A 24640-nucleotide genomic window follows, 5' to 3' on the forward strand; every position below is an offset into this window, starting at 1 on the left:
GAGCAAAACGGGCAGCCACACGCCTCTTGGTTGAAGGCTATCCAAGATGGGGACCATTTACCAACGAGGATAAGAGTTGTATCTTTCGCAAGCACCAAATAATGATTGAACATTTTTTACGACGCCAACCGTTGGATCACATCTTTTGCATATCTCAAAGTACTTGAACTTTTTTATTCATCCCTTTCAAAGCGATGATTGTGCGATTCAATGCTGGATTCGCATGAATAAGGGTGAATGCTTATTTTGCACGTAAGGTACGCCTGTAAAAATTGGAAGGTATTTGTTCGGATGTTTTTTAGACTGGGTGCATCAAGTGTTTTTCTTCGCTAGAGTGGTAGGAGGATAGGACGCCTGTCAAGCCAAATGAAAGAGTGTTGCCAATCCTTAAAACAACTTGTAGCTTTTCTTGCTGCTAGCTAAGAATGCATGATCAGTATTCAAGCTATGTCGTTAAAAATGCATGATCAGTATTCAAGCTACACCTATTGCACACCAACTAACCATCCAATTATGCCTCTCTATGTGCTACTTTTGCCTACATCCTTGCACCAAGGAAAAGTGTCCACCAAATCTATAGTAATTATTTTTGGATACATTATTGGAATTGTACTGCCAGAAAAATCACTTTTTGATCATTGATCTTATTATAGTCTAACAATACGTCTCCAACAATTTTTCATTGTTTTTTACTTCGTGTAATGTAGTGATGCCCATCTATACTTTGTTTTTTATTCTCTTACTTATAGTTTTATACAAAACTTAGCGAAGTGGGCACACAACCCTAGAGTTTCCTCTATTCCACTTGTTTGGACTTTGAATTTTAATTCAATATTTCTATAATGATAAGCATTGGCTCTTATTTTTTAAGAAAAAAAATCCGTATATAACTCTTCTTAAGCATATTCCTCAGTTGCCAGTATTTTTATTTCGATGTTTTTTAATAGGTAGATGCTTCCATCCGATTGCCAGAGATTACGAAATTGAATGTTGTAAATTCTATTTCTAGAAAATATGAAATTAATTATACATGCGTAAAGTTTTATACATTATTAGTGAAACCTAATGTATGACTGGGGCTGCTTTGTCCTAGCTGTATCCTGGCTTTTTTATGAACCAGTTATTAAGAAATAGATGATCATCAAATGAACAAAAAAAATGGAAAATACAATTTTGCTCAATGAGTCCTAATGGTTAAATAACAAGAGAAACAGGGTCAAAAGAGTAATTACACTATCACGTGTAGTGTAAGAAGGGAAACAGGCTTCGGATCCTGCTTACCTAGTCCAAAAAAAAACACTCTTCCATCATCTCGCACGTGTGAAAGGAACGTGCGGCGTCTTCCCGTAATTATCCAACAAAACCATGAGCCTTTCCGGCCGCGCTCCTCACTCAAATGCCGTCCTTATTAAATTTCACCCCCAATCTCACGCTCGTCGTTTCGATTTGACAACGCGTGCGAGCGAGGGAGCGAGAGAAAGGAAGCGGAATAGGAACGGAGAGAGAGAAAAGAGCCTTTCGTTTTCTCCGCGTTCGCCCCGAAACCGCCCTCCGATCCGCCCGAGAATTCTTGGAGACTCGCTGGAGAGAGTCGCTGCCGCCGTCCGCCGCGTCGGGCACATGTCGGGAGGTCGCGGAGCTAGGGTTTGGTGCCCGGAGGGGAGCCTTCCGATGCCAATTGAGTCCCTCGGGAAATGAGCCTGCGAATTGCCGTAGGATTTGGGGTTCGGACGCTCGACAGCCAAGATTTCGTCTCCGGATGGAGGGTGGTGGATGCGTAGGCACACTCTCTCTGGTACTTGTGCTCCTTCTCTCTTTTTACCGCCTCTCACTCTGCGCTCCACTTGCCTACTGTTTCACTATTTCTTATAATTCGGTGGTTTAGCCCGGAAGAAAAATTAGGGTGTTTCATTTGCTCGATTTGAATGGTATGTGGCGGGAATCTTTATCTTGTTTTCCTTCGCGGTTATCCGTTCTTGAAAGCTAGGGTTTTTTTGAAAATTGTGCGATTTTCTCTGTTTATTGAGTTTTTTTGAATGAAGCGACGATCTTGGCTTAGGGTTATATCGTGTTGCGTGCAGAGCTTTGGTTTGTGATTCGTTTCATGGAATGATTGAACCGATGGCTTTATTGCTATTTCTTTTTTGCTTTTAACTTGATCACTTTTCTGGTAGAAAATATGGTTTACTAACATGTGCTTTATTGCAATAAATTGGGTCTTGGATGACCCCGAATTTCTCTCCTTTTGCGCGCGCGCTACGTATGAGTAAATTATTTGTTAATATTTTGCCGGTTTTATACAAGCATAATTTCACTCTTTTCACGTTACCACCATCCAGTGTATTAGGATGAAAGTATATTTAGCTCACAACGGAGAATGCTTTCTGGTGAACCAGACAGTATACTATGTGGGTTAAGGTTATATCTAGTTACTGAATACAGTATTGTTGATGACATGTTAGTTAATGTCCTTAGTGCCCTTGATTTCTGTTTTACGTGTCCCTAGTGCATGAGAACCATGGGATGATCAGTTACAATTAAGTTTCTGGTCTGAACTAGCCTGAAATGTATGATCAGTTGAACTTACATCATCCAAGCTGAAAGATAAATGTGTCTGGGCTTTTTTGTTGCTGAGTTGATCCAGGTAACTGATTTCGATCTCACAATGTAGGCTGCTAGGTTTTGAAGTTTTTAACTAATTTTACTGGTTAAATGGGAACAGTAGATGGCTTAATAATTTGCGATCAGGCATTTCAGTTTAAAAAATTTTGTGCACGTATTAATTAAATTACTGGCTGGTTTTTCATTGCCAGAACTACCTGAACATACTTTGATCAATTGAACAGTGTTAACATGGATGAAGTCAGGTTAACTGGTTAGTTTGGAGGTTTATACAAGTAGAATTAGTTGACAGCAGTGTTACATGGACATGTCATTTTAGGAATACTTGGAGATGACAAATTTTCCTTTTTTTAGATATCTTTGAAGTTTTAAACTTTTTAGGGTTTGAATCAATTCCAGCTGCTCCATATTGTTCCTGCTTCAACCCTCTAAATACATTTTGTTGATCTTTGAAATTATTGAAGTCGAAGGTATTGACACCAATCACTAGTAGCGAAGTTAAGAGAGCAGTTATGTGTTATGTGTGTTTTCTTTATCCCAGATCTAGTCAAGTTAAAGTGGAATTGACATGATAAGGTTTTAGGGTGCAAATCATAACTTGAAACAACCAAATATGCTGCAACCAAATATAACTTGAAAATCCTATTGAAGATTCATTTGCATCCGTATTTTAGGGTGATTCTTGTATAACTTTAAATGTTCTGACCTTAGAAGCATCAACTCAACTCAACTCGACTAAGCCTTAATCCCAAACTAGTTGGGGATGGTTACACGAACATTTTCCTCCATTATGTTCGTTTGAGGGCCATACTTTCTCTAAGATGTCGAGATATCAAGTCCATTCTCACTGCTCCCTACCATGTGATTTTCAGTTATCTCTACCAATCTTTTCTTCTACATCTATCAAATCACTCCTTTGTACTGGTGTATTCCTTAACCTAAACCATCGAAGTTGTTTTTATCTCAATTTGTTCTCAATTGCTGCCGCCTCCATATTTTATGAATAACTTCATTTTTTATTTTATCATTTCTCTTATTACTATATATCCATCTCAACATTTTCATGTTGGCCGCACTCATTTATATGTTGTTTTCTAACTAGTTGTATAGCTATCCTATAAATATTTCCTTTCAACTTGGTATCTTATGATCACATAATATTCTAGCTGCATTTGTCCATTTTATCCAACTTGCTTTAATCCTATGGTTGGCATTCTTTTTAATCTCCTCTTTATTATGAATAATCAATCCTTAATGTTGAACATGATCACTCTAATAAATTTCATGATCCTTAGTTTTTACTCCATCTTTATCTCTATTTCTGATTTGACTATGATTGCATTTCATGTATTCTGTTTTGGTCATGCCTAACCTAAAAGCCCTGGGTTCTAATGCATTTTTCATAATTTTAACTTACGGTTAACCCCGACCTTAGATTCATTCACTAAGACCATATCATCTGCAAATAGCATGCACTGAGGAATATCGCCTTGAATATGCCTCAAAAGCTCATCCATGACTAGCGCAAAAAGGTAAAAAATTATAGCAGATTCTTGGTGTAAGACTATTTTAATTGGAAACTCACTTGCTTTATCATTAGTAGTTCTCAAACTAGTAGTTGTTGCATTGTATATGTCTTTAATCACATTTATATATCTAATGGAAACTCCTTTTATTTCTGTCCTCCATAAGACTTTTGTAGGGACTTTATAATATACTTTCTCTAAATCAATGAAAATCATATGAAGATCTCATCTCTGTTCTCTATACTTAAACGTCTGAAGGGGAGAGATACCTTCCATACTTGACCTTTTTGGCATAAAATCGAATTTGTTCTTTGATATTTTTGTATCACATCTCACTTTGTGCTTAGTCACCCTTTCTCTAAGTTTGATAGTATGACTCATAAGTTAAACACCATGATGGTTAGAACAATTTTGAATATCACCTTTACTTTTATATATCTGTACTATCATGCCCTTTCTCCATTTGTCAGGCATCTTTCTAATCTTTAAAATTCTTATCAGTCAACCAATTTACTCCCATGTCACTTAAACACTTTCAAACCTCAATATGGATTGCTTCAAGTCCAACCACTTTTCCGTCAAGTCCAATCACTTTTGCAGACCTCATTATTTCAAATTTTCTTCTCATGCATTAGTTATTTGGGTAAGTAAATGCAAAATATTGTAAATGTGATTAGTTCTACTTGGTCCAATAACCCAAGAAAAGCAAGGTAACTCTGCTGGTAGATCTATTGGCTATATATGGTACAGACTATAATGTACTTCTATTACCATGAATCAAACCTATTACCAAGTAAATACATGGGTTATAAGGGGTGCCCTTACCACGAGAGGTGGTGATTGAGAAATTAGTGCATTTATTTCTGCATTGCCTTAGCGTTCTTGTTGTGGATCATTAGCGGAAGAAGGCTGTTTAAATTCATGCACGATCAACTTTGAATTGGCATTTAACTTTTAAACAACAATTGAAACTTTAATTTAGGTTGTGTTTTAATGAACTAGTTGGCCTGCAGCAAATACTTTTTGGTGCAAAAAGGAATAATTTCAGTGCTGGACTGATTAATAGTTGAAAACTTTTGAAGCAAAAAAATATTAATCTTGAAAAATACCAAATGAGGTAAATTATAACAATAAAGCATATGTAAAACTCGGGTAGTTTGCTAGTATGTGTCTGCTATTTTCGAACTATCCGGTACAACATCACTGATGTAGCTGCTCATAGAATGGAAAATATCATTTAGCATCTTGAACAAGGAGCACAGATATTGTTAAAATAGCGCTTTTTTTTTTTGGGGCACTAGAATAGTGAGAGAAAAATTATAGGAGCCATTACTTGGTCCAATGGTAAAAGGCTTGGGTTGTGCAATGGCACAGGTTTGACTCCTGGGGCAATCACTTTGTGCAAAAAATTGCCAATGCTAAGTCTATCCCTAGTTTGCCAGTCACAGGGCCTTGGATTGCTAGGACCATAGCTGGGTAATGGCCCTTCTTTTAATAGTAGGAGAAAATTATAAAGAAAAACCCTTAGTAGGTTCGAAACGACTGCTGACCTTGAGTCTCCATTGGAAAACTGGGTAGTTTCACTTTCTGGAGTTAATGCTATCACAGTTATAATATGTTGATGTTATTGTGTTTCAATTTGTGTTAAAGCTTGTGTAATATTTCTTTTTCTGGAGTTACAATTATTCAGAGTCAAAACATGTCAGTGGTAGTGGTTTCCGACATATTTCAAAACTTGTATAGACTTATATTAGCTGTTTTTACGGACGAATAGAACTGTCAGGGTTCCTCACAATAATTTGAATTGCTTATTTGGTTTTTTGGGCCAAAATTAGTTTGGTACCTCCATGGTTCATATGTAAGTACTAGGTTGCCTACTATCTTTTGGAAGCATTTTTAGCCTATGTTCAAAGTGCCGGTTGAGATTAACACGTTGCTTGGTTTTGGCTGAAACTAAACCCGTCACCCTGTATAGAGGGTCTCATGGTCCTTGTTATTTAACCAATTTTTACCATGGTACTTTCATTTTCAACAGCATCTCGCATTACTGTATGGATATCTTTCCCGAATCTTATAAACATTTATGTTTATGAATCAATAATGACCCTGTACATGGGTCATAGGGATAATAAAGAGATGAAATATGGCCAATGAGTACACCATTGTTGTGGAGCTGTGCCTTTCTAGATGGTTGTAGGATAAGGGTTTTGTTGAAACCAATCTGGATGGTCAAGCAAATACGGCGTGAAAAAGGTCAAACATAAATTAGGTCTGTCCTACAAATTTTGTATGCGCAGGTAAATAGTTGTATAAGGTGTTTTCAATGGTTTACAGGCCTGTTTTGTATTCTTCAAGTACTCCATTAGCTTGAAACAATATTTTATGTATATAATTAAGCAATGTCTTTTATGTTCCAAGAACAGTGCATTCCATTTTCTCAATAGACTGGTTCTTGCATAAAATGACTAGAATTGCTTGTACCTCTATAACTTCTACTGTAAAGCTGTCACCATTTTTTTCCAAGTAGAAGGTTTTTCATAGCTGGCCAACGTATTTGTGGATTTACTATATGTACTTTACCCTGCATATATACATTTCAATTTGTTGCAGGGATTTATCCATGGATTATGATGATAATGATTTTCAAAGCCAGAATTTTCAACTAGTTGGAGAGGACAGCAGCAAATTTCCTCCAAGCTTGAGGTCATTTGCTCTACCAAAATTTGATTTTGACGAACACCTCCAGGTCCATCTGAGGTTTGACAGTTTAGTTGAACCAGAGGTTTTACTTGGCATACAAAGTCAAGAAAATAATTGGATTAAGGATTTTTCACCAGGAAGTAGTGCAATAGAATTTGGTTCAAGTGCTGCCGAATCTTGCTGCATTTCTAGGCGTAATAATGTCTGGTCTGAGGCTACGTCTTCCGAATCTGTGGAGATGTTACTGAAAGCTGTCGGAGAAGATGAGATTGTAAACAACAAAGCTGTCATTGAAGAGGCAGATATGCATGATCAGTTGAATGGGATAGATGATCAAATGGATCCCTTGATAAGACAAGATGATTCGCAGAACCCTTTCATGGGTGATATTGTGTGCCCAGATCCCACCCCACTGGCTGATAAGTCTAATAATATCCTTTCAGGGTCAGATAAGGATGCATTTAGGGGTGTGCCTCAGGTTGAAGGTATGTCTCAAACTTCCAAAGATGAGAAATCTGAAAAAGACACGGACATAGGTTCGTCAGACGAGCAGTTTAACTCGGATGAAAAGGTCGTTCCTGAGCAACATAGTGCCGATAAAACTTCTGATGAAGTTATTAATGAGTTTTTTGAGACTGTTAAGAATGATGATTCTTTGGATAATGCATTCATGAGGAAGAGCACACCTGATGATCATGGTTGTGCTCCAAGTGGAGACACTAAAACAAGTTCTGAATGCAGGAATACTGAAGATGACCCTGCAGCCGTATCCATTGATATATCTGGTATGGGTGCTGGGAAACTGAAAAATCAGTCATTCTCAGAGCAAATAATGGAGGAAAACAAAGAGGTTGGCATGCTTGAGAAATCAGAAGGTCCCCGACCTGATAATCTTCAGAAAGCATATAATCATATTAAATGCAGAGATGGTAAAGTGGACGATCAGCATTCTGAAGGCCGTGCACTCAACAATGATTTTTGCAGGATAAAAGATTCTTCGTGTTTGGATCCATCTATGGGCTCTTTGGTGTATCTAAATGAAGGGTGCAATGTATCTGCATTTTCTGAGAACTCTGATGGACTATTGGAAGCTATTGCTTACCAGGGTAAGGCCTTGAACAGAGATAGTGAGACAGGTGATAAAGTTGTGGCAAACATCAATGAGAAATCTTCTTTAGAGGTAGAAGGAGATAGGGAAACTGAGAGGCATTCTGTTGAAGTCAGCAATGAAAATATGGAGAAGGTATCTCATATGACGGAAGCATCTAAAAATGTCAGCCATAATGAAACTAAATTTCTCTCTAAAGATGATGATTTTCATGTAAGTACTATGCCGATTATAAACACAAATATTACTCATTTTGGAGAGGAAAAAGAACTCGCTTCTTTTAAGGAAGTCATTGAAGAAAAACAAAATCTTGAAGGCCAGTTATCTGACAAAAACAACAATGATTCTCATAATTCTAAACCCATTGTTATAGAAAAGAGTGTAGAGGACGAAGATCTTAGAGATACTGCTGAGAAATCAAGTGTTACATTGAATGCTTCAGAAGATGCTTCTTTAAAAGAATCTCCTTTGCCTGCTTTACAGCATGATGCAGAAGTACAGGTCTTATCTTCCACTCATGACAAATCAATTGAGATGAAAAAACCTGGTACCTTGGATGCTGAGTCTAATGTTGATGATGTGATTGCTCAGGATATTTCTGTTATTGGAAAGGAATACACAGCACTATCCGCTGGTTCATGTGGTGCAAGTTCTAATACTGACACTTCTAATGTTACTGAGAAGATGGAAGAGGCCTCATTTACAGACCAAAATGCTGGTATGGCAACAGATGGTTCATCAGTCATTAAACTAATTCAGGATGAATCTGGTAAATATTACATTTTCCCATTCATTTTGAATACTCCTCTTTTTGATTATTGGTTTAATTTTGGAGGCATAGTTCTTCATTTTTGGAACTGATGTGCACGTGCTTTTGATCAGTTGCTGATCCTGCTACTGTTGGTGTCGCGTCAACTTCACTCAATAATTCGGCTGTTCTCCACCAGTCATGTTCTGAAGATGCTCTTGCTGTTGATGTGGTTGTAGGACAGAAAGTGGCAGCTGTGTCACCTTTACCTGCATCAGAGTGTTTCCATTCCGATGAGAATGATGTGAAAATCTTAGTATCAGTTACAAAGAGTAACAAAGATTCCAAAGTATCAAGTGAGCCAACTACAGTTGCTGATGCAGTTCTGGATGGCTCATCACCAAGGAAGAGGCTTCTGGATGACTCAGGTAATCTTATATGTTGTTTTACTAAATAATATTAGTCATGGATAAATTTAGAAATCTAATTTCTAAAATGATGGAGCTTATTCATATATTTGTGGCGTGGCTGCTGGTCTTCTTTGTTAGTTTTGAAGGGTAACATGAATTCCTAAGCATCTAATTTTTTTCATCTCAAGAGAATGAGGAAGCAATGTCAATTGTCGTTGGCAGTGCCATAGGTGGGTAAAACTAATGAAGATTTTAGATCTTTGGGTTGGATCTGGTTGGTCTGTGGGAGTTCAGGTGGGAATAATTTTATCTTTGTTACTGTGGCAGGAAGTGCAACTCTGCCTCTTTTTCTATTTCTATCATTTAAGTATGCTTGCTTGAATATGTATAATGAATGATGGCTTCTATTTAAAACTATGTTCTTTACAGCAGAAACCACCAAGAATCATGAGAAGCAGCCGGTGCCTTTACATCCATCCGCACGGGAATGTTCTCCTGGTATTTGCCAAAATGAACAGCAAAATAGTGAAGCTAATTTAACTCCAGGAGGTAACTGTGATAAGCAGAATCTTGTTGGCGAAATCATCTGTGAGTTGCCTCTTCATTTTAAATGTTTCACATGTTGATAAATCAGATTTTGATTTATCACTCTTCTTATCAGTAATATCTGTTTTATGAAGTTAGGAACTAAAAGATGATGTGTATAGATTCATTTGTCTCTATTGATTGAGAAAAAAGAACTAGAAATTTTCTCTTTGAGCAAATAATAGATGAAAGGTATTGTGTAGCAGGATCTTACATAGACAAGGTAGCTAAATTTCCTTTGGTGTACCCTAAATTGTTCTACTCACTGTCTTTACTTGACTTCCTGATTTCAAGTTAATATCAAGTGCTTCATAGCAAGTTCAGCATGGAGGTGAGTAATGATGTACATGACTGGATCATGGGCAATTTTAATATTGCTTGGGCCAGGTCATATGCCAATAATCCTATTCAAAATTTTGGATATCCATAACTGAGGCCTGTCCCACATGCATCCCTATGTGTGGGGCATCCGTTGTAGAGACAGCCAATTTAATACAGCTGATATTTATTGTAGCATATCTATATACTATTATATAATGGAAAGTCCTTGTGGCTGCTGTGAACTTTCAACTCTCTCATGTGTCACCATGCGAGAGAGAACCTAGCATGGAAATAGGAGAACATAAGGAAAAAATAACTCTTGGGAAATGGACTCAATCCTGAAGAAATCCATTCCTATTTACATTTCTTATTGGTCTCTCTCTCTCTAGATGGGAAAAACAAAAAAAATTATGCCCTCCAGAGAAACCACAGACCATCTTGATGGACTACTCTCTCTCATCCTTTTAGTCTAATTACAACTGTTCTTTATTCACTTATCATGTGCATTGCACATGTCCAATGCTAGTCAGATAAGTGAATCTGTTTTTCATGTGTTGTTTTGCTGGTTCTTTAGTAAGTATGGTTTAACGAGAGTAGGCATTATGATAGTTTCCCTCTTTGCCTTGTTGCAGGTGATGCATCAAATGGCCATACAAACAGATCTCCCCAGTCCACCATGCCTAGAAGTAATGCTGAATCGCGCCTGCTGGAACCTGGAAGTGGCATTCAGAGTTCGTTTGAGACAAGTTGTGGTTCCCCCACAGTCATCAGTTGCACCGAACATTCTCAAGATGGAGTGGGTTGTCAAGAGGGTGGTAAAGGAGTTCTGGAGCGTACTGGGGCTTCTTCAGATGACTTGCCTCATATATCTTCTGACACAATAATGGGTGCTGGTAAAGTCAAATCCAGTGATCGTGATTCTAAGGAGGGTACCACATCTGAAGAGGATAGAAGCTTTACATTTGAGGTTGGATCATTAGCAGAGTTGTCTGAAAAAACCACTGCTAATAACTGGAAACCCTTTTCCAGTATGCATTCTTTTGAACTTCCTCAGGTAACTGGTTTTCTTTTTCTCTCTCTTGAGCTAGTACAGGATCTTCTTCTTCTTCTTCTTCTTTAATTTAAATAGCTTATATTTCATGTCATAGTGTTTTCCTGAAGACTGGTAAGTCTTTTACTATTTGTGGCTATTGCAATCCAATTGTAAGGTTTCAAAAGAGAATTCTCAAGGTGGTCTTAAAGAATCTGAAGAAAGAAGTCCACACAGAACCACCACCAATACTACTGGTGAAGTTAAAAGTAAGCAAATATCTGGCCGTGGAACTGGAAAAGTAAGCACATCAAAGAGGACAACAAAAGAAACTCCATCACCAAAGAAGGCAAAAGGAAGGGAAAGGAATACATGCAGTACCTCTCCTACCAGTGATACTACTATAAGCAGCAACATGCAGCTGGAGGAGATGCGACAAATCCCTAATGTCGAGGGCAGCAGTATGAAGGCTTCTTGTTCTCTGACTGTTCAGACATCTATTTTGCCCGACTTGAATACTTCAGTGTCTAGCGCAGCATTGTTTCACCAACCTTTCACAGATCTACAGCAAGTTCAATTGCGTGCACAAATCTTTGTTTATGGATCATTAATGTGAGTTGTTATCTCTGTTTGTTGATTATTTTATATTTATGAAGTTATTATTAAAATGTTTTTGGATGTTGCTGCAGTCAAGGCATCCCACCCGATGAGGCTTGTATGTTATCGGCATTTGGAGGAACTGGTGGGTATTTCGGCAAGACATAATTAATGAAACTTTTTAGATATGCATCTTAGCCTGTTCTATTCTGATGGATCATTGCTGATGAACAAATAGATGGTGGAAGGAGTGTATGGGAGGGAGTGTGGCGTGCTGCTACAGAAAGGTTTCAGAATCAGAAACTGCCTCTCAATATTTTTGAAACACCGATACATTCTCGTTCAGGTAATTTTTGTCTAGAAAATTGTTTTTGTTAACTAATGTATCTGATTACTATATGATTGGTTGGGGTGATTGACATTTGCAGGTATTAGGGTTACTGAGCAAGCAACAAAGTCCAGTCCACTTCAAAGCAAGTCCCTCAGTACCCCTGCTTGCCAAAGTGGCATCAAGGTTGTACCTTCAACTATAGTAAATTCCACAATGTCTCTGCCACCACCTCCGTGGAGTATTTCTTCTCATGATGCCTTAGCTTCTAATGTACAAAGAGGCACACGTCTAGACTTCAATCAGGCTATACCTCCCCTGCATTCATTTCAATCTTCCCAATTGAGGCAATATACAGGCAACACTACACCATTGTTTTCTCTGAGCCCTCGTCCTGGTTCCTGGGTTGTTTCATCACAAAGTTCAACTTTAGATGCTAGCTCACAGTATTCTGCAACACCTGTTGCTGAAACAATTCAAGTAACACCTTTGAGAGACTCATCTACACCTCGTGCCTCCAATATGCAGCTTGTGTACCCTAATACTCTGCTGCCTACTCAGGCTCCTATGAGTGTTTCTGCAACATCTGTTGTTCAGGTTGAAAGCCAAAATAAGTCAGCAATTTCAACTACGAAGAATGCATCTACTGCTCAGAAGTCCAGAAAGAGGAAGAAAGGTTCAGCGCTTGAAGAGCTTGGACCAATGTTTTTGGTTTCTCAACCTCAAACTGAACCTGCTTCCGCTACTGCTGTTTCTATGCATCTACCAACTTCTGGAGGCTTCCCTTTATCCCCTGCACATGGTGGTCTTGCTTCAGCTTCATCTTACATTACGTCTCCTCCTCCTTTTCAGATAGTTGGCAGTGGTAATGCTGAACAGAGGGTCATCATTTCTGAGGAGACATGCAGTAGAATTGAGCAGTCAAAGCTGCAAGCAGAAGCTGCTGTTGCTCATGCTGCTGCTGCAATCCGGCACAGCCAAGAAATATGGAGTCAGTTAGCTATCCAAAAGAAGTCTGGCTTAGTTTCAGAAGTAGAAGAGAAACTTGTCTCTGCAGCCGTTGCAGCTGCAGCAGCTGCTTCTGTTGCAAAAGTGGCTGCAGAAGCTGCTAAGGTTGCATCTGAGGCTGCTTTGCAGGCTAAGATGGTGGCAGATGAAGCTCTGAGTTTTGCCAAAACAGGACATCCTGGTCAAAATTCTGAAACTGACCTTGATGTAGGAAAGGATTTGGCAAGGTTAACTCCTGTTTCAATCTTGAAGGGCAAGGACAAAATCAATGAATCTAGTTCTATCATTTCCGCTGCACGAGAGGCTGCCAGAAGAAGGGTGGAAGCAGCTTCTGCTGCCACAAAGCAAGCAGAGAACTTAGATGCCATATTCAAAGCTGCAGAACTGGCTGCAGAAGCTGTTTCACAGGCAGGAATGATCATTGCGATGGGGGATCCCTTACCATTTACTATCAGTGATTTGGTGGAAGCTGGTCCTGAAGGTTATTGGAAAGTTCAGCACACGGCAATTGAGATACATACAAAAACAAATGGCGTGCACCAAGAGGAGAATTTGGGTATTGACGTGCCTGGTGATCATGACATATCTGTTAACAAATCTACTAAGCAATCACCAGGTCATAGAGAGATACAGAAAACTACCGATGAAGAGGGGATAACTTCCCGTAGTGAACAGGCCACACAGTCAGAGGAAAATAATATAGGTATGCTAAACTTGCAATCTTTCAAAAAGTTGTGATTACTGCAGATGGAATATCTGAAGACTTCAATTTGGTTGATATTTGGGCTTTCTCTACCAGAATTAGGAATCACATCAGTAACTGTTCCAACTGATAGACTTGAAAGAGATTCTGTGGCAAGTAATCTTAAAGGAACTAGCATCCAAAAGGGAACTCTTGTTGAGGTACAAGCTTATTCTTATTGTAATTTGCTCTTCCAAGTAGCATCTCTATAGATTTCTAATTTCCGCAGATGGAGTAGAAACTTCCATAGTAAATGCAAATCTTAAATTTCTGGGAAAGAAAAATTTGTTGGAAATACATATACATTTACGTGAGGACCTATGTTAGTTTAGGATGACATGGTATTTGCTGATGTGTGCATAGAAAGATAACAGAACATTTGAGATTTATCGACATTCATTTGAGCCCTATGTGATAGTGTGTGAAAGCGATAACATTGCTTTAAATATGGAGAGGTAATTGAGCAATTTTGACATGATTTTTTGTAATGTATACACTAATGTGCCATTAGAATACAATTCTTAAGATAAGGTTTTACTTAATAAACAAAACGACAATTTTGAGAATTAATTAATAGACAAGTGGACTCAAGTCATTCATTTTAGGGTTTTATGCATGTATACCCTCCAAAATATACAAAATTATATGAATACCTTCGTAAAATTGCTATTCGCATGTATACCATCATAAAATTTTTATTTCGCATGTATACCCTTCTTTTTCTTTCTTTTTTATATATGTACCCATATAATCAATGTCGTTAAAAAATAAACGATTTAAATTTAAAATGACTGAAATACCCTTATAGGTAGATGAACAAAAAGAAAACTTTATAAGAATATGCATGCATATAGCAACTTTGCAAGGGTATTCTTGCAAAGTTGGGAGGGTATACACTTAAAAAATTCAATAAAAAATGACCAAAATTTAGTATAAATAATTCAGTTGTTCTTAATAAAAAAAGATGGCAAAAAAATATTAACATTATCATGTCACATAAACTCATGTTAATATCAACTCTTATAGAATGAATCATATTGCTTTTACGAAATTCTCGCCTCAAAAACAAAAAACTGAACATTTACTAATCACTAAAAATATATTTTAATAATCTAAGCATCTATAATTAATTTAAATTTGATATGCTTTAATTTTTTTAAAATAATGAAGAATATATAGATGTTATAGATTATATAATGATAATTATATCAAAATCAAATGGAGAATAGTATTATCAAAATGATCACTTAATATTCCAACTTGACCAAGTCATGATCTTAAAAAGAAAAATTGACAGTGTGGCTTAATCTTTTTTCGACTTGTCAATCCAACTAAATCATGATAGCCGAGTTTTGATTTTTTTTAATAGATTTTTTGAATGTATACCCTTCTAAATATGAAAAATTACATGAATACCCTCATAAAGTTGCTATTTGCGTGTATATCCTTGTAACTTTTTTTTTTGCATATCTACCTATAAGGGTATTTTAGTTATTTTAGTTTTAAACCATTTATTTTTTAACGATGTTAGATGGTACATGTACCTATTCGGTCTAGGCAGGTTGCTTGATTGCATGTAGGAAGCTAGGCCACTGGAGGTGGACACCTAGGTGGTCGGACCCTGTGTGACAAGCAGCCACTTGAGTGTGGCTGCTTCTGAGGTTGCTTGGGCTGCAGCATCTATTTGTTTTTTCTTGTTTATCTCATCTTTTCTGATATCTGGTTTTGAATTTTGCAGTTCGTTAGGAAGAAATGTTTTCTTCTTTACTCTTGGTTCTTTTAATGTTCTGAAATTTCCACAAGGATTACCTGATACTTTTATTTTGAATATTTCAGGTTGTGGCTGATGAGGATGGTCTCAGAGGGGTTTGGTTTTCTGCACGGGTTCTTGATGTTAAAGATGGTAAAGCATTTATCTGCTACAATGATCTTCTTCCTGCTGAAGGTAAACGGCTGTTTTTAAATGGCACCAGATACATCTTTGTTGAGGAGAAAGCTATTGGCTATCAGAATCTAATCTTGGTTTCTAAATTAATTGAAGCTACTCTATTCTGCATTTTGATTATATAAGTGGACGATCTCCGCTCCCTTCTCATTGGTTTGTTTTTATGACCAAACCACATTCCTTGTATGCAGGCTCTGGTCAGCTGACAGAGTGGATACCACTTGAGAGTGGAAAAGATAAAGTTCCTAGAATACGTGTTGCTCATCCTATAACTGCAGTGAAATCTGAAGGAACAAGGAAGCGGCGTAGAGAGGCTGTAGGGAATTATGCTTGGGCAGTTGGAGATAGGGTAGATGCATGGATACGGGATGGGTGAGCATGCTTTTTCGTATTTCTTGATTTGCTCTATTTTATTAACTTTGAGATCATTGGAAGTTGGCGATCATGTTTCAACTTTCATCGTATTCATCTTTTTAATTCTAAATTGTGGTCTCCTCATCTTTCAATTTTTAAATATTTTTGTTCAGAACTTGTTCAGTTTTCCTTTGTAGTTGTGCATCTGACATGGATCTGCTGCCAATGTCATATTTCTCTTCATGTAGACTTTGTCCTTGTCCAAAGACATCTTGGAGTGATCCCATGATTGAATGGATTTAAGCTATATTAGTTAACATTACCTGCCAATATGATTTTTAGGTACTGTCCTTGTTCCCCATCTCAGGCCTGCGAATTTAAGAGAGCTAATTCAGGTTGAATGCTGGTTGTAAAACGTCCTCAAACTTCAGTGGACCATATATTGATTTATAAAGACAATGCATCTAGATGGACAAGTCCTGTTGATAAAGTTGCATTTTTTTTTTCAAAATTTGGGCATGCACTTTTCACTTTTTTACAAAAATAATCAGGTAAGCAGAGCTTTCTGTCTTTTTTTTTTGGCTTCCTCTAATTACCGAAACTTTTTTTCTTTTTTGTAATGCTTAATTTGGGTGCGCACACTTCTTCTTGTTGTTGTTTTCTTTTTCCCTTCTGAATCAGATAGTTAGAGGTCTTCATTTATCCAAATAACCAGATCACAATTCTATTTTCTGATACCTAATTTTGTTTAATCAACAAAGCAAAAGCTGCATGTTTTGGGTTGGCATTTAAGAATTCTGTTCATTAATGGTCATTCCTCTGGTAAATCAATCCTTACCAATCATTTCTCCTTAATTTCGATATAGATTTTCTTAAATCTTACTTGTCAGTCTCATGACTATAAACAAAACTGAGATAATTATGTTTGATTCCAATATTTCTGTGTATGTGTGTTCAACTGTGCATGTTTACATGACATTTATCTACTTCAACATTTTGTTTTAGTATCAGATCCTCCTAACTATCCTCGCCTAATTTTTGTGGTTATTTTATGCTCAGTTGGTGGGAAGGGATTGTCGCTGAGAAAAGCCCAGGCGATGAAACAAAGTTGACCATCCAGTTTCCAGGTATGCCCCTTGAAGGTGTAATCCAGATGTCTTCATATGCTGGCATCTGCCTTTTTTTTGTGATTCAATAGGTGTAAGACGTGCACATATAACCAATTTTTCTCACGTAGAATCTTTTTATGACTACATACAAACTTCTATCTGATAGGATTTATGAAACTTGCATATATGTCTGGCCAAAGTCTAAAAAGCGATATATGCCCTCTGTGGTTAGATGGCATCCTCTTGATAAGTAATTTTACCATACTATCTTGTCATTTTATCTCCTCAAGGATTCTTTTTTTAACTGCTATTTAGATAGTGCTTGGTCACTTAATTTGCATGTTAAAAGTGGAAAAATCAATTTACATTATTAGCACAAAATTCTAAATGTTTGCCTTGAAATTAAAAATATATATTCAGTTTTCAAATGATCTAAATGGACAAGCTGAATTAATTTTTAAACCTAGCCAGACTAGGGCTATGATGACAAAATGATAGGATAGGTGCATTTGCAAATTTCAGACCTTTGGTAGGATATTAATGCACCATCAACTGCTTGAAGGGTAAATAAGCAAATAACTGATTTTTGAGGTGTTCATATGCCAAAAAACCCTAAAAATAGTTTTCTGGTTATAATTGTGATGTCACGCTTTTCCTGAGAACATATTAGCGAGCCATACAGTTTTTCAAGTTATATTGATGGAGCATCGAGGAATCTTAAACTATGGGATCAAAGGTTGCAAATCCATCGGAGTGGTTTGCTTCAGTTGCACAGAACTATCAAACTTAAGAGTCCTGTGCACCAGAACTGTTAAGTTCATCCTAAGAAGCAAGCAATCTAATGGACAAATCCGAAGCAGCTATTTGATCTTATGATCTAATGCACTGGAACTGTTAATATGGACTGGTATCATCATCAGATATTGGTGCACTGTAAATGGAGGGTGCTGGTTGTGGAGTTGCCAACCCAGCTATAGTGGGACCGGACAACTTTTTTGTGCACATAACGGACACCCCAAAGCATTTCCTTTAAGCTTCCAGTCGGACTAAATTAGGTGTAAACCGAATGGAACTAAAACCATCTGTTTTCATAAACCATTAATACTGGATTATAGGAAATTATGGCATGCTACATCAGACGATACTACATTTAACTCAGCCTTCCAAGAATTAATAAACAAACATTGAATAATACATGTCTATGGTATTTAGGGGCCATTTGTTTGTCTCCAATTCAATTGTATGCAATTCAAATACAGGCCGCAATTGAAATTGCAGCTGGAAAAATTGTTTCTGTTGGATTGTCTGTAATTGAAAACTGCAAATTCAATTGCATATGTTTGATTATATGGTAACCTCGCAAATGATGTCATAAGGTTACCCCCTTGGAAATAGTGAACTGTTTACTTTTCTATTATAATATAATAATTGTCATATTATTTCATGATTATAATAGAAAGATAATAATAATATCAATTTATTATTGATTTTTTATAACAATAATTACTGCAATAATTACACCATTATAAAATAAAATAGTTTGTTACAATAATTAGATATATTATTACAATTATAAAAATATATTTACAGTATGGCATTGTAATGACTAATATTACTATGATTAAAGTAATGTTAATAATAATTAAATTGTATTGTCATCATAATAATAATTATATTATTATTATAATAACAATATTTATAATAATATAATATTATATTTTTTTATATTATTATATTTTATTATAATAATAAAAATTCATATTTTATAATATCTAGTAAAATAATTAATATATTAAAATTATACAATTTTGAATTTCAGTTGTTAGAGAGTGATTAGGGGTTTGCTTCTTATTGCAACAAATCTTGTCACTGGAAATGCAACTAATTTGTCTGTATATTCAATCACAAGATTTGAGTCCATTTTTGCAATTCAAATGTAGCTTGCAGAATGTTTGTTTTGGATAAAAAAATGCCGATCCTAATCGAGCACTTTAATTTTTTTTTGGAAGGGACTGGACAATCTTATTTTGGATTGCATGATCCAAAATGTGGATCATCTGATCCGTTGGATCACCTAATCGACTTAAACAGGCTGTGCACTGCTCATGAACTGATGCCAGAGCATTTTCCTGAACTTTATTGTCGATTTTATTTTAAGATTCGTATTTTTCAGATCGCAATTATAATTTATTTTGCTAATTTGTTTTTGGATGTGGTTCTTGAATTATTCTCCTTTCAAACAGTTCTATTTGAATTCAAATTGGGGTGTAATATATGACCAGCTGGTTGTTTTATCATAGTAACAATTTGTCAGCTACCTGCTTGTTTATTATGAAGAATTCTAGTCCGTATCATTTCAAGTCCGGTTCATTCAGTGATAGGTGAGTATTGGTCTACTGTTTATATTAGTGTATTGGGAGGCCTTATATGAGAAGCAAAAGAGTCAGTGGAACCTATTAAATGATCTATATCCGGCTGCTGGGAGTACATTGGACTGACATTTTTTCTGAGGAGGATTAGTAAAATAACTTGCTGCAGACTCCTTATTCTCTTCTCCTCTTTCTTATTATTCTATTTCATATTAATCTCTTCTCCTTCAGCTCTCCTTATCCCTGTTTTTTCATTTTAAGCCAACTATGCGTGTTCTTTTTTTCATGTGTTAAAATACTGCCGTTAAATATCTGATTTCTCACTGATAATCAGATTTCTCCTCTTTCTTGTGACTTGTTGCTCACTTTTCAGTTTTTTTATTTATTATACTTCTTAAGAAATCTGAAAAACATCTTATAATCTACTACCCAATCTGAGCCACCTCCCACTACTATTTGTGATCCCATCCTGATCTTAACAATGTAGATGTCTATGAAGTTTTGTGGTGAAGCGTATGCACAGCTAATCAATAGAATTGCATAAAATGTATCCTTTGATAAAATTTTATTTCTATTTTTCAAAACATGTTTGTAACAGCTGCAGCCAGACATCTCTTAATTTTTGTTTCATTTAGTTGTTAAACCAGCACTTGTGATTAAATTAGCAAGTGTAATTAATTCACAATGTGGATGAAATTAAGAAGAAATTTGTGAAAAATCTTCCACTATGATCGGCTGTCTGCTTGTGGTTCTTAAATGATATCCTAGCCCTTGCAGCAGAACTTTCAATTAGCTGCTGCAATCAGTTGCCATGAAGCCAATCAAGCAGCTGATTGGTTGTTGAAGGAGGGAATTTAGAGCATGAAGTTCACTGTTTGCTGAGTGATTTCCCAGCAACGTTCCTTCACATCCAGAGATGTATAACCTGATTATATTCAATGATAGATTCATGTAAATGGCTAGCCTATAACCTTTTAATGAATAACATGAAACATTTACATAAGTGTGCAGAGTTGGTTAGAGTTCACTAACTTCAACAATTTGCGGACCTAGAAAAATAAAGAAAAACAGATTTTGTCGAACAGCAGGTCTGCAGATACAGGATTTTGATAATTCACTTATGCAATCTAAATTATGGTGCGTCTTGAAATTAAAGATGACTAAACAACTAGTTATTACAAAGAAGTTGACTTAATGAACACTCTTGTGCTTTTAACCATTGCTTCATTATTGTCAGTTTTTATGTAGCCGCCTTGGGCTTTTCTTTTGGAAAACAATCCTGACATTATTTGTTTCCCGAGTTGTATGTTTGCATGATGGTCCTTTTTTTGAAGAAACTATATATTGCATTTATTTGCTTATATGCAGCTGGAGGTGATGCATCAAATGTTAGAGCTTGGAATCTTCGGCCATCTCTCATTTGGAAGGATGGTCAATGGATATTGTGGTCACGTGTCAGAGAAAGAAATACAGTGGAACCCTATGAGGTTTGCATATAGTTCTTTGTTTTTTCTTGGTATTTTTGATGTTATGGGAAATTGTCTATGGGTAGTCATGTTATTATCACTTTCACTGGGCTGATTTGTGTATGATGACTATTAGGGTGATACTCACTATGAGAAACGGCAGAAGCTTGGCAGGCTTGAAGGCAAGATCAATTCAGGAATTGATGGCAGAGGAGTAGGGAGTACATCAACAGATATGTCCAGTGCTGATTCTAGAAAACCTGAAGATTCAAGATCACTAAATTTATCTGCAAAGGATAAGATCTTTTCTGTTGGAAAGAATGTAAGAGAGAGTAATTCTGATGCTCTGAGAGTAAAACGGACTGGCCTGCAGAAAGAAGGATCACGAGTGGTCTTTGGTGTACCTAAGCCTGGAAAGAAAAGAAAATTTATGGAAGTAAGCAAGCATTACACTGCAGATAAGACTGAAAAGGCAAGTGAAGGGAATGATTCTATTAAATTTGCAAAGTATCTGATGCCACAAGCATCCCGCTTATGGAGAAGTACTTCAAAAGTGGATGCCAAAGGAAAACGGGGCAGTGACTCCAAGCGTAGGGGGCTCAAATCTGTAAAATCGCAAAACGTTCAGGCTAGAGGTACAGTTGAGAGAGAGAATTCATCCCTTACCACTGTGCATGCTTCAAATGGTGGAGAAAGTGGTCTTGGTTCTTTACCAAATGTCAAAGCTTCTTTTACTAATGAAGAGAACAATATAGGAAGGAAAAATTTACTGGAAGCTGGTCCTTTGTCAACTAGCCTCGGAACAGCAGATACCACAGCGGTGGAGTCTTCTGTGATGCCTATGCCTGGTGTTCCATCATCTAAGGTGAAGTCATCCACTGCTGTTGAGGCTGAAGGAGTAAAAGGAAAGGTTACACATGCTACCGATAAATCAACTAGAATTGAAGTTAAGGGCTCTGAAAATCCTGCTAAAACTGTCCCTGATGCCATTGAGCCTCGGAGATCCAACCGCAGAATTCAACCAACCTCGAGGGTAAGCTATGTTTAGTATTTTGACTGACGGTGATGTGTTTGTTGAGTTTCCTTTTCTGTTTGGTTGAGAAGGTATCCATTTGTAGAATATTCTTATTTTTAATTGTTACCATCCTACTGGTAGCTCATAGTTGATATACGTATGGCAACTCTTCTAGACTACCTTCTTTTATATATTGGCTTAAATCTTCTAGCAAATGTTTAGAGTGTTGAAACCTTGCATTTGACTTCAAGGATGGTACAAATTGTTTAACTTTTTTTGGCCCATGAATCGATGATATATGATATTTCATTTAATAATTAGTGGTGTTTGCTCCGAAGGAACATTAAGCTTACCATTTAAGATGTTAAGGACTGTTCCAGATCGAGGTTATTTTTTATTCCTTTATATTAAGATGAATAATTCATTATTTCCCATGTTTTGCAGACCTTGAGTAATATGAGGTAGACAGTTCTTAGTTCCATAGGAAACATTTAGGAACTCTTCTAGATCAACATTTTCCTTGCAATTTTTGTGAATTATTATTGATTACTACAAAGACATTCTCTCCAAAAGTGATAAGCTAGCTACTTGAAAACCAGTTTCCCTGTCTCTCAGTATGTAGAAGCCTTTTCACTTATATGATTCATTATCATCTTTTCGCCGTTATATTCTATAATTCTTTATACCTGTAGTTTTTTCAGCTCAGCATAATTTTCTGACAAAGAAAAACATTTAATCTCTATATGATTCATTATCCTCTTTTCCCTTTTAAATCTCAATAACCATTTCAGCAAAGCTCAATGATACTTTGCTGTCCATTAACAATAACATCTGCCACTTAAACCATTTTAGTGCAAGTCACTTTTATTCTGATCAAATTGTCGACCTGAACTTTTGACATTTTACGTCAGGAGTGTATTGAACCTTGCATAGTTTGACACTTTGCCATTCTACTTTGTATCTTGAATTTTACTTGTGCAGTAAGCCCATAACCATTCTTCCTCTCATCGCTCCAGCCTCCATCAGTCTCATCCTATTATCATTTATTTGATGTGATGTTTTCTATACTAATTCTCTTGGTCCATTCCCCTCTAGAGAGAGAGAGAGAGAGAGAGAGAGAGAGAGCTTTTTATACTGACAATAGGGTTGTGTCCATTTTTTGTTTAGAAAAAAGAGCTCTTTATGAAGAATGTTTTATTTCTTGTTGTCTAGCCCAAATTGTCTATGTTTGAAGTTAACACTTGCTATGTTTATGCAACAGTTGCTAGAGGGACTGCAAAGTTCGCTGATCATATCCAAGATTCCTAGTGTTTCACAGGACAGGGGTGCCAGAGCCCAGCATAGAGGTGCATCGTCTTCTAGAGGTATCTTCTTTTCTCTGAATAGTTTGATTCTCTTTTCCCATGGATTCAAGATCAAGTAATGTTAAGTTTAATTGTTGAAGCAGGGAATGCTCATGGTTGAGGAGGGTTTTTGGATGCTGTAATTTGATCTATATAGGAATCCTGTGTTTCAGTGAAAGTTCATCAATCAGGGGTTTTGTACATAAAAGTAACATTTTAGGAGTGGAACCAGAAAGCTTTGGTCTTATATATTTAGATGTAAAATGCTATAGTGAGCTTAAATTAATCTTATCATTTTCTTTATCTTGAGCAGCTGGAGATTCCTGTTTATTTATTTATTTATTTATTTTTTTATTGATTTGTCGATAGAACCAGAAATTTCATATATTTCACCCATGAGACATCTCTTTAGATATCGCATATATTGCGGATTCAGGTGATGCAACAGATTGACAGAACTAGAACATGCATCATCTGTTTTGCTGATTTGCAGGCATGAATTGCTGGTATTTACATGTGGTTTCTCCTTGCTTTTATTTCTTTCTACATTTGTTATGAGCATGAGTAAATTAAAAGTTGCTAGTTTGGTTGCTTGCTCTTTGTTTTTTCGATTTACATTTCTTGCTTTTTTCCTTCATTTTATTAACCTCAGAAGGACTTGGGGCTTGCCCTGGTAATCATACCTCTGTTTAGTAACCAAAGGTTCTGGATTTGATTCGTTGGTGGTACATTCCAGAAATCTAGATGGGTTATTATAGTCCTGGTCGGTCTCTCTTTCTATCAAAAAAAGGTCTGAAAACATAAAAAAAAATGTGATATTTTTTTGATTTATCCTTAATTTAATGTTGATTCCATTGCAAATAAATCATTCTCTGCAGGGCTTTTCTACATGTCCAGTCGGCGACGCTCGGATGCATGATCGTTGTTGGCTCAGTGGAATCGGATGGTGCAGAAATAGTGGGATAATAATTTCCACATGGAGGTATCAGCAAACACACCTTTGCCAGTGGTAATCACTTGTTCTCGCTAGTTTAACATGATGCCTGACCCCAATATTTTGGCGAGTGAAAATTGAGGACTGAATAGCAGCTTCAGCAATGAAGATCCAATGTTTAATTAGGTTGATCAGGTGTTCTTCTTGGGGGTTCAGACAGGTTTTTTCCTTGCGCCTCTGATATATTTTACTAATATGGTAATTTTCATGGTAGTAGGATACTCGGCTCGCTGGCCTTTGGTCCAGAATATACGTTTCATGGTATGGCACGCCAATTGGGGTGACACAACCGTACCGCTGGATTAGAAAGTAGCATGTAT

The 24640-nt window shown here is 36.7% G+C and overlaps 1 protein-coding gene across 7 annotated transcripts; it reads left to right on the top strand.

Annotated features, from left to right (window-relative positions):
- The first annotated feature begins 1438 nt into the window (after positions 1–1438).
- LOC103711651 lies at positions 1439–24533 on the top strand. 7 transcript variants are annotated; one of them, XM_039126559.1, is made up of 19 exons: positions 1439–1795; positions 6759–8457; positions 8548–8725; positions 8839–9132; positions 9544–9702; positions 10653–11074; positions 11229–11662; positions 11740–11792; positions 11886–11993; positions 12076–13686; positions 13783–13886; positions 15562–15670; positions 15862–16042; positions 17084–17166; positions 20871–20989; positions 21105–22001; positions 23245–23347; positions 24205–24318; positions 24353–24533. In XM_039126559.1, exons 2-18 carry the CDS (start codon positions 6769–6771, stop codon positions 24243–24245), a joined length of 6585 nt encoding a protein of 2194 aa, XP_038982487.1. In that variant the 5' UTR covers positions 1439–1795; positions 6759–6768; the 3' UTR covers positions 24246–24318; positions 24353–24533. The 7 variants fall into 7 exon arrangements, with proteins under 7 accessions (XP_038982487.1, XP_038982486.1, XP_008796112.2 ...); XM_039126558.1 differs by having other exon boundaries at positions 6759–8725; XM_008797890.4 differs by having other exon boundaries at positions 6759–8725; positions 17084–17151.
- Positions 24534–24640: the final 107 nt, after the last annotated feature.

This window comes from Phoenix dactylifera, chromosome 5 (genome assembly GCF_009389715.1).
Source record: "Phoenix dactylifera cultivar Barhee BC4 chromosome 5, palm_55x_up_171113_PBpolish2nd_filt_p, whole genome shotgun sequence".
Lineage (NCBI taxonomy): Eukaryota > Viridiplantae > Streptophyta > Magnoliopsida > Arecales > Arecaceae > Phoenix > Phoenix dactylifera.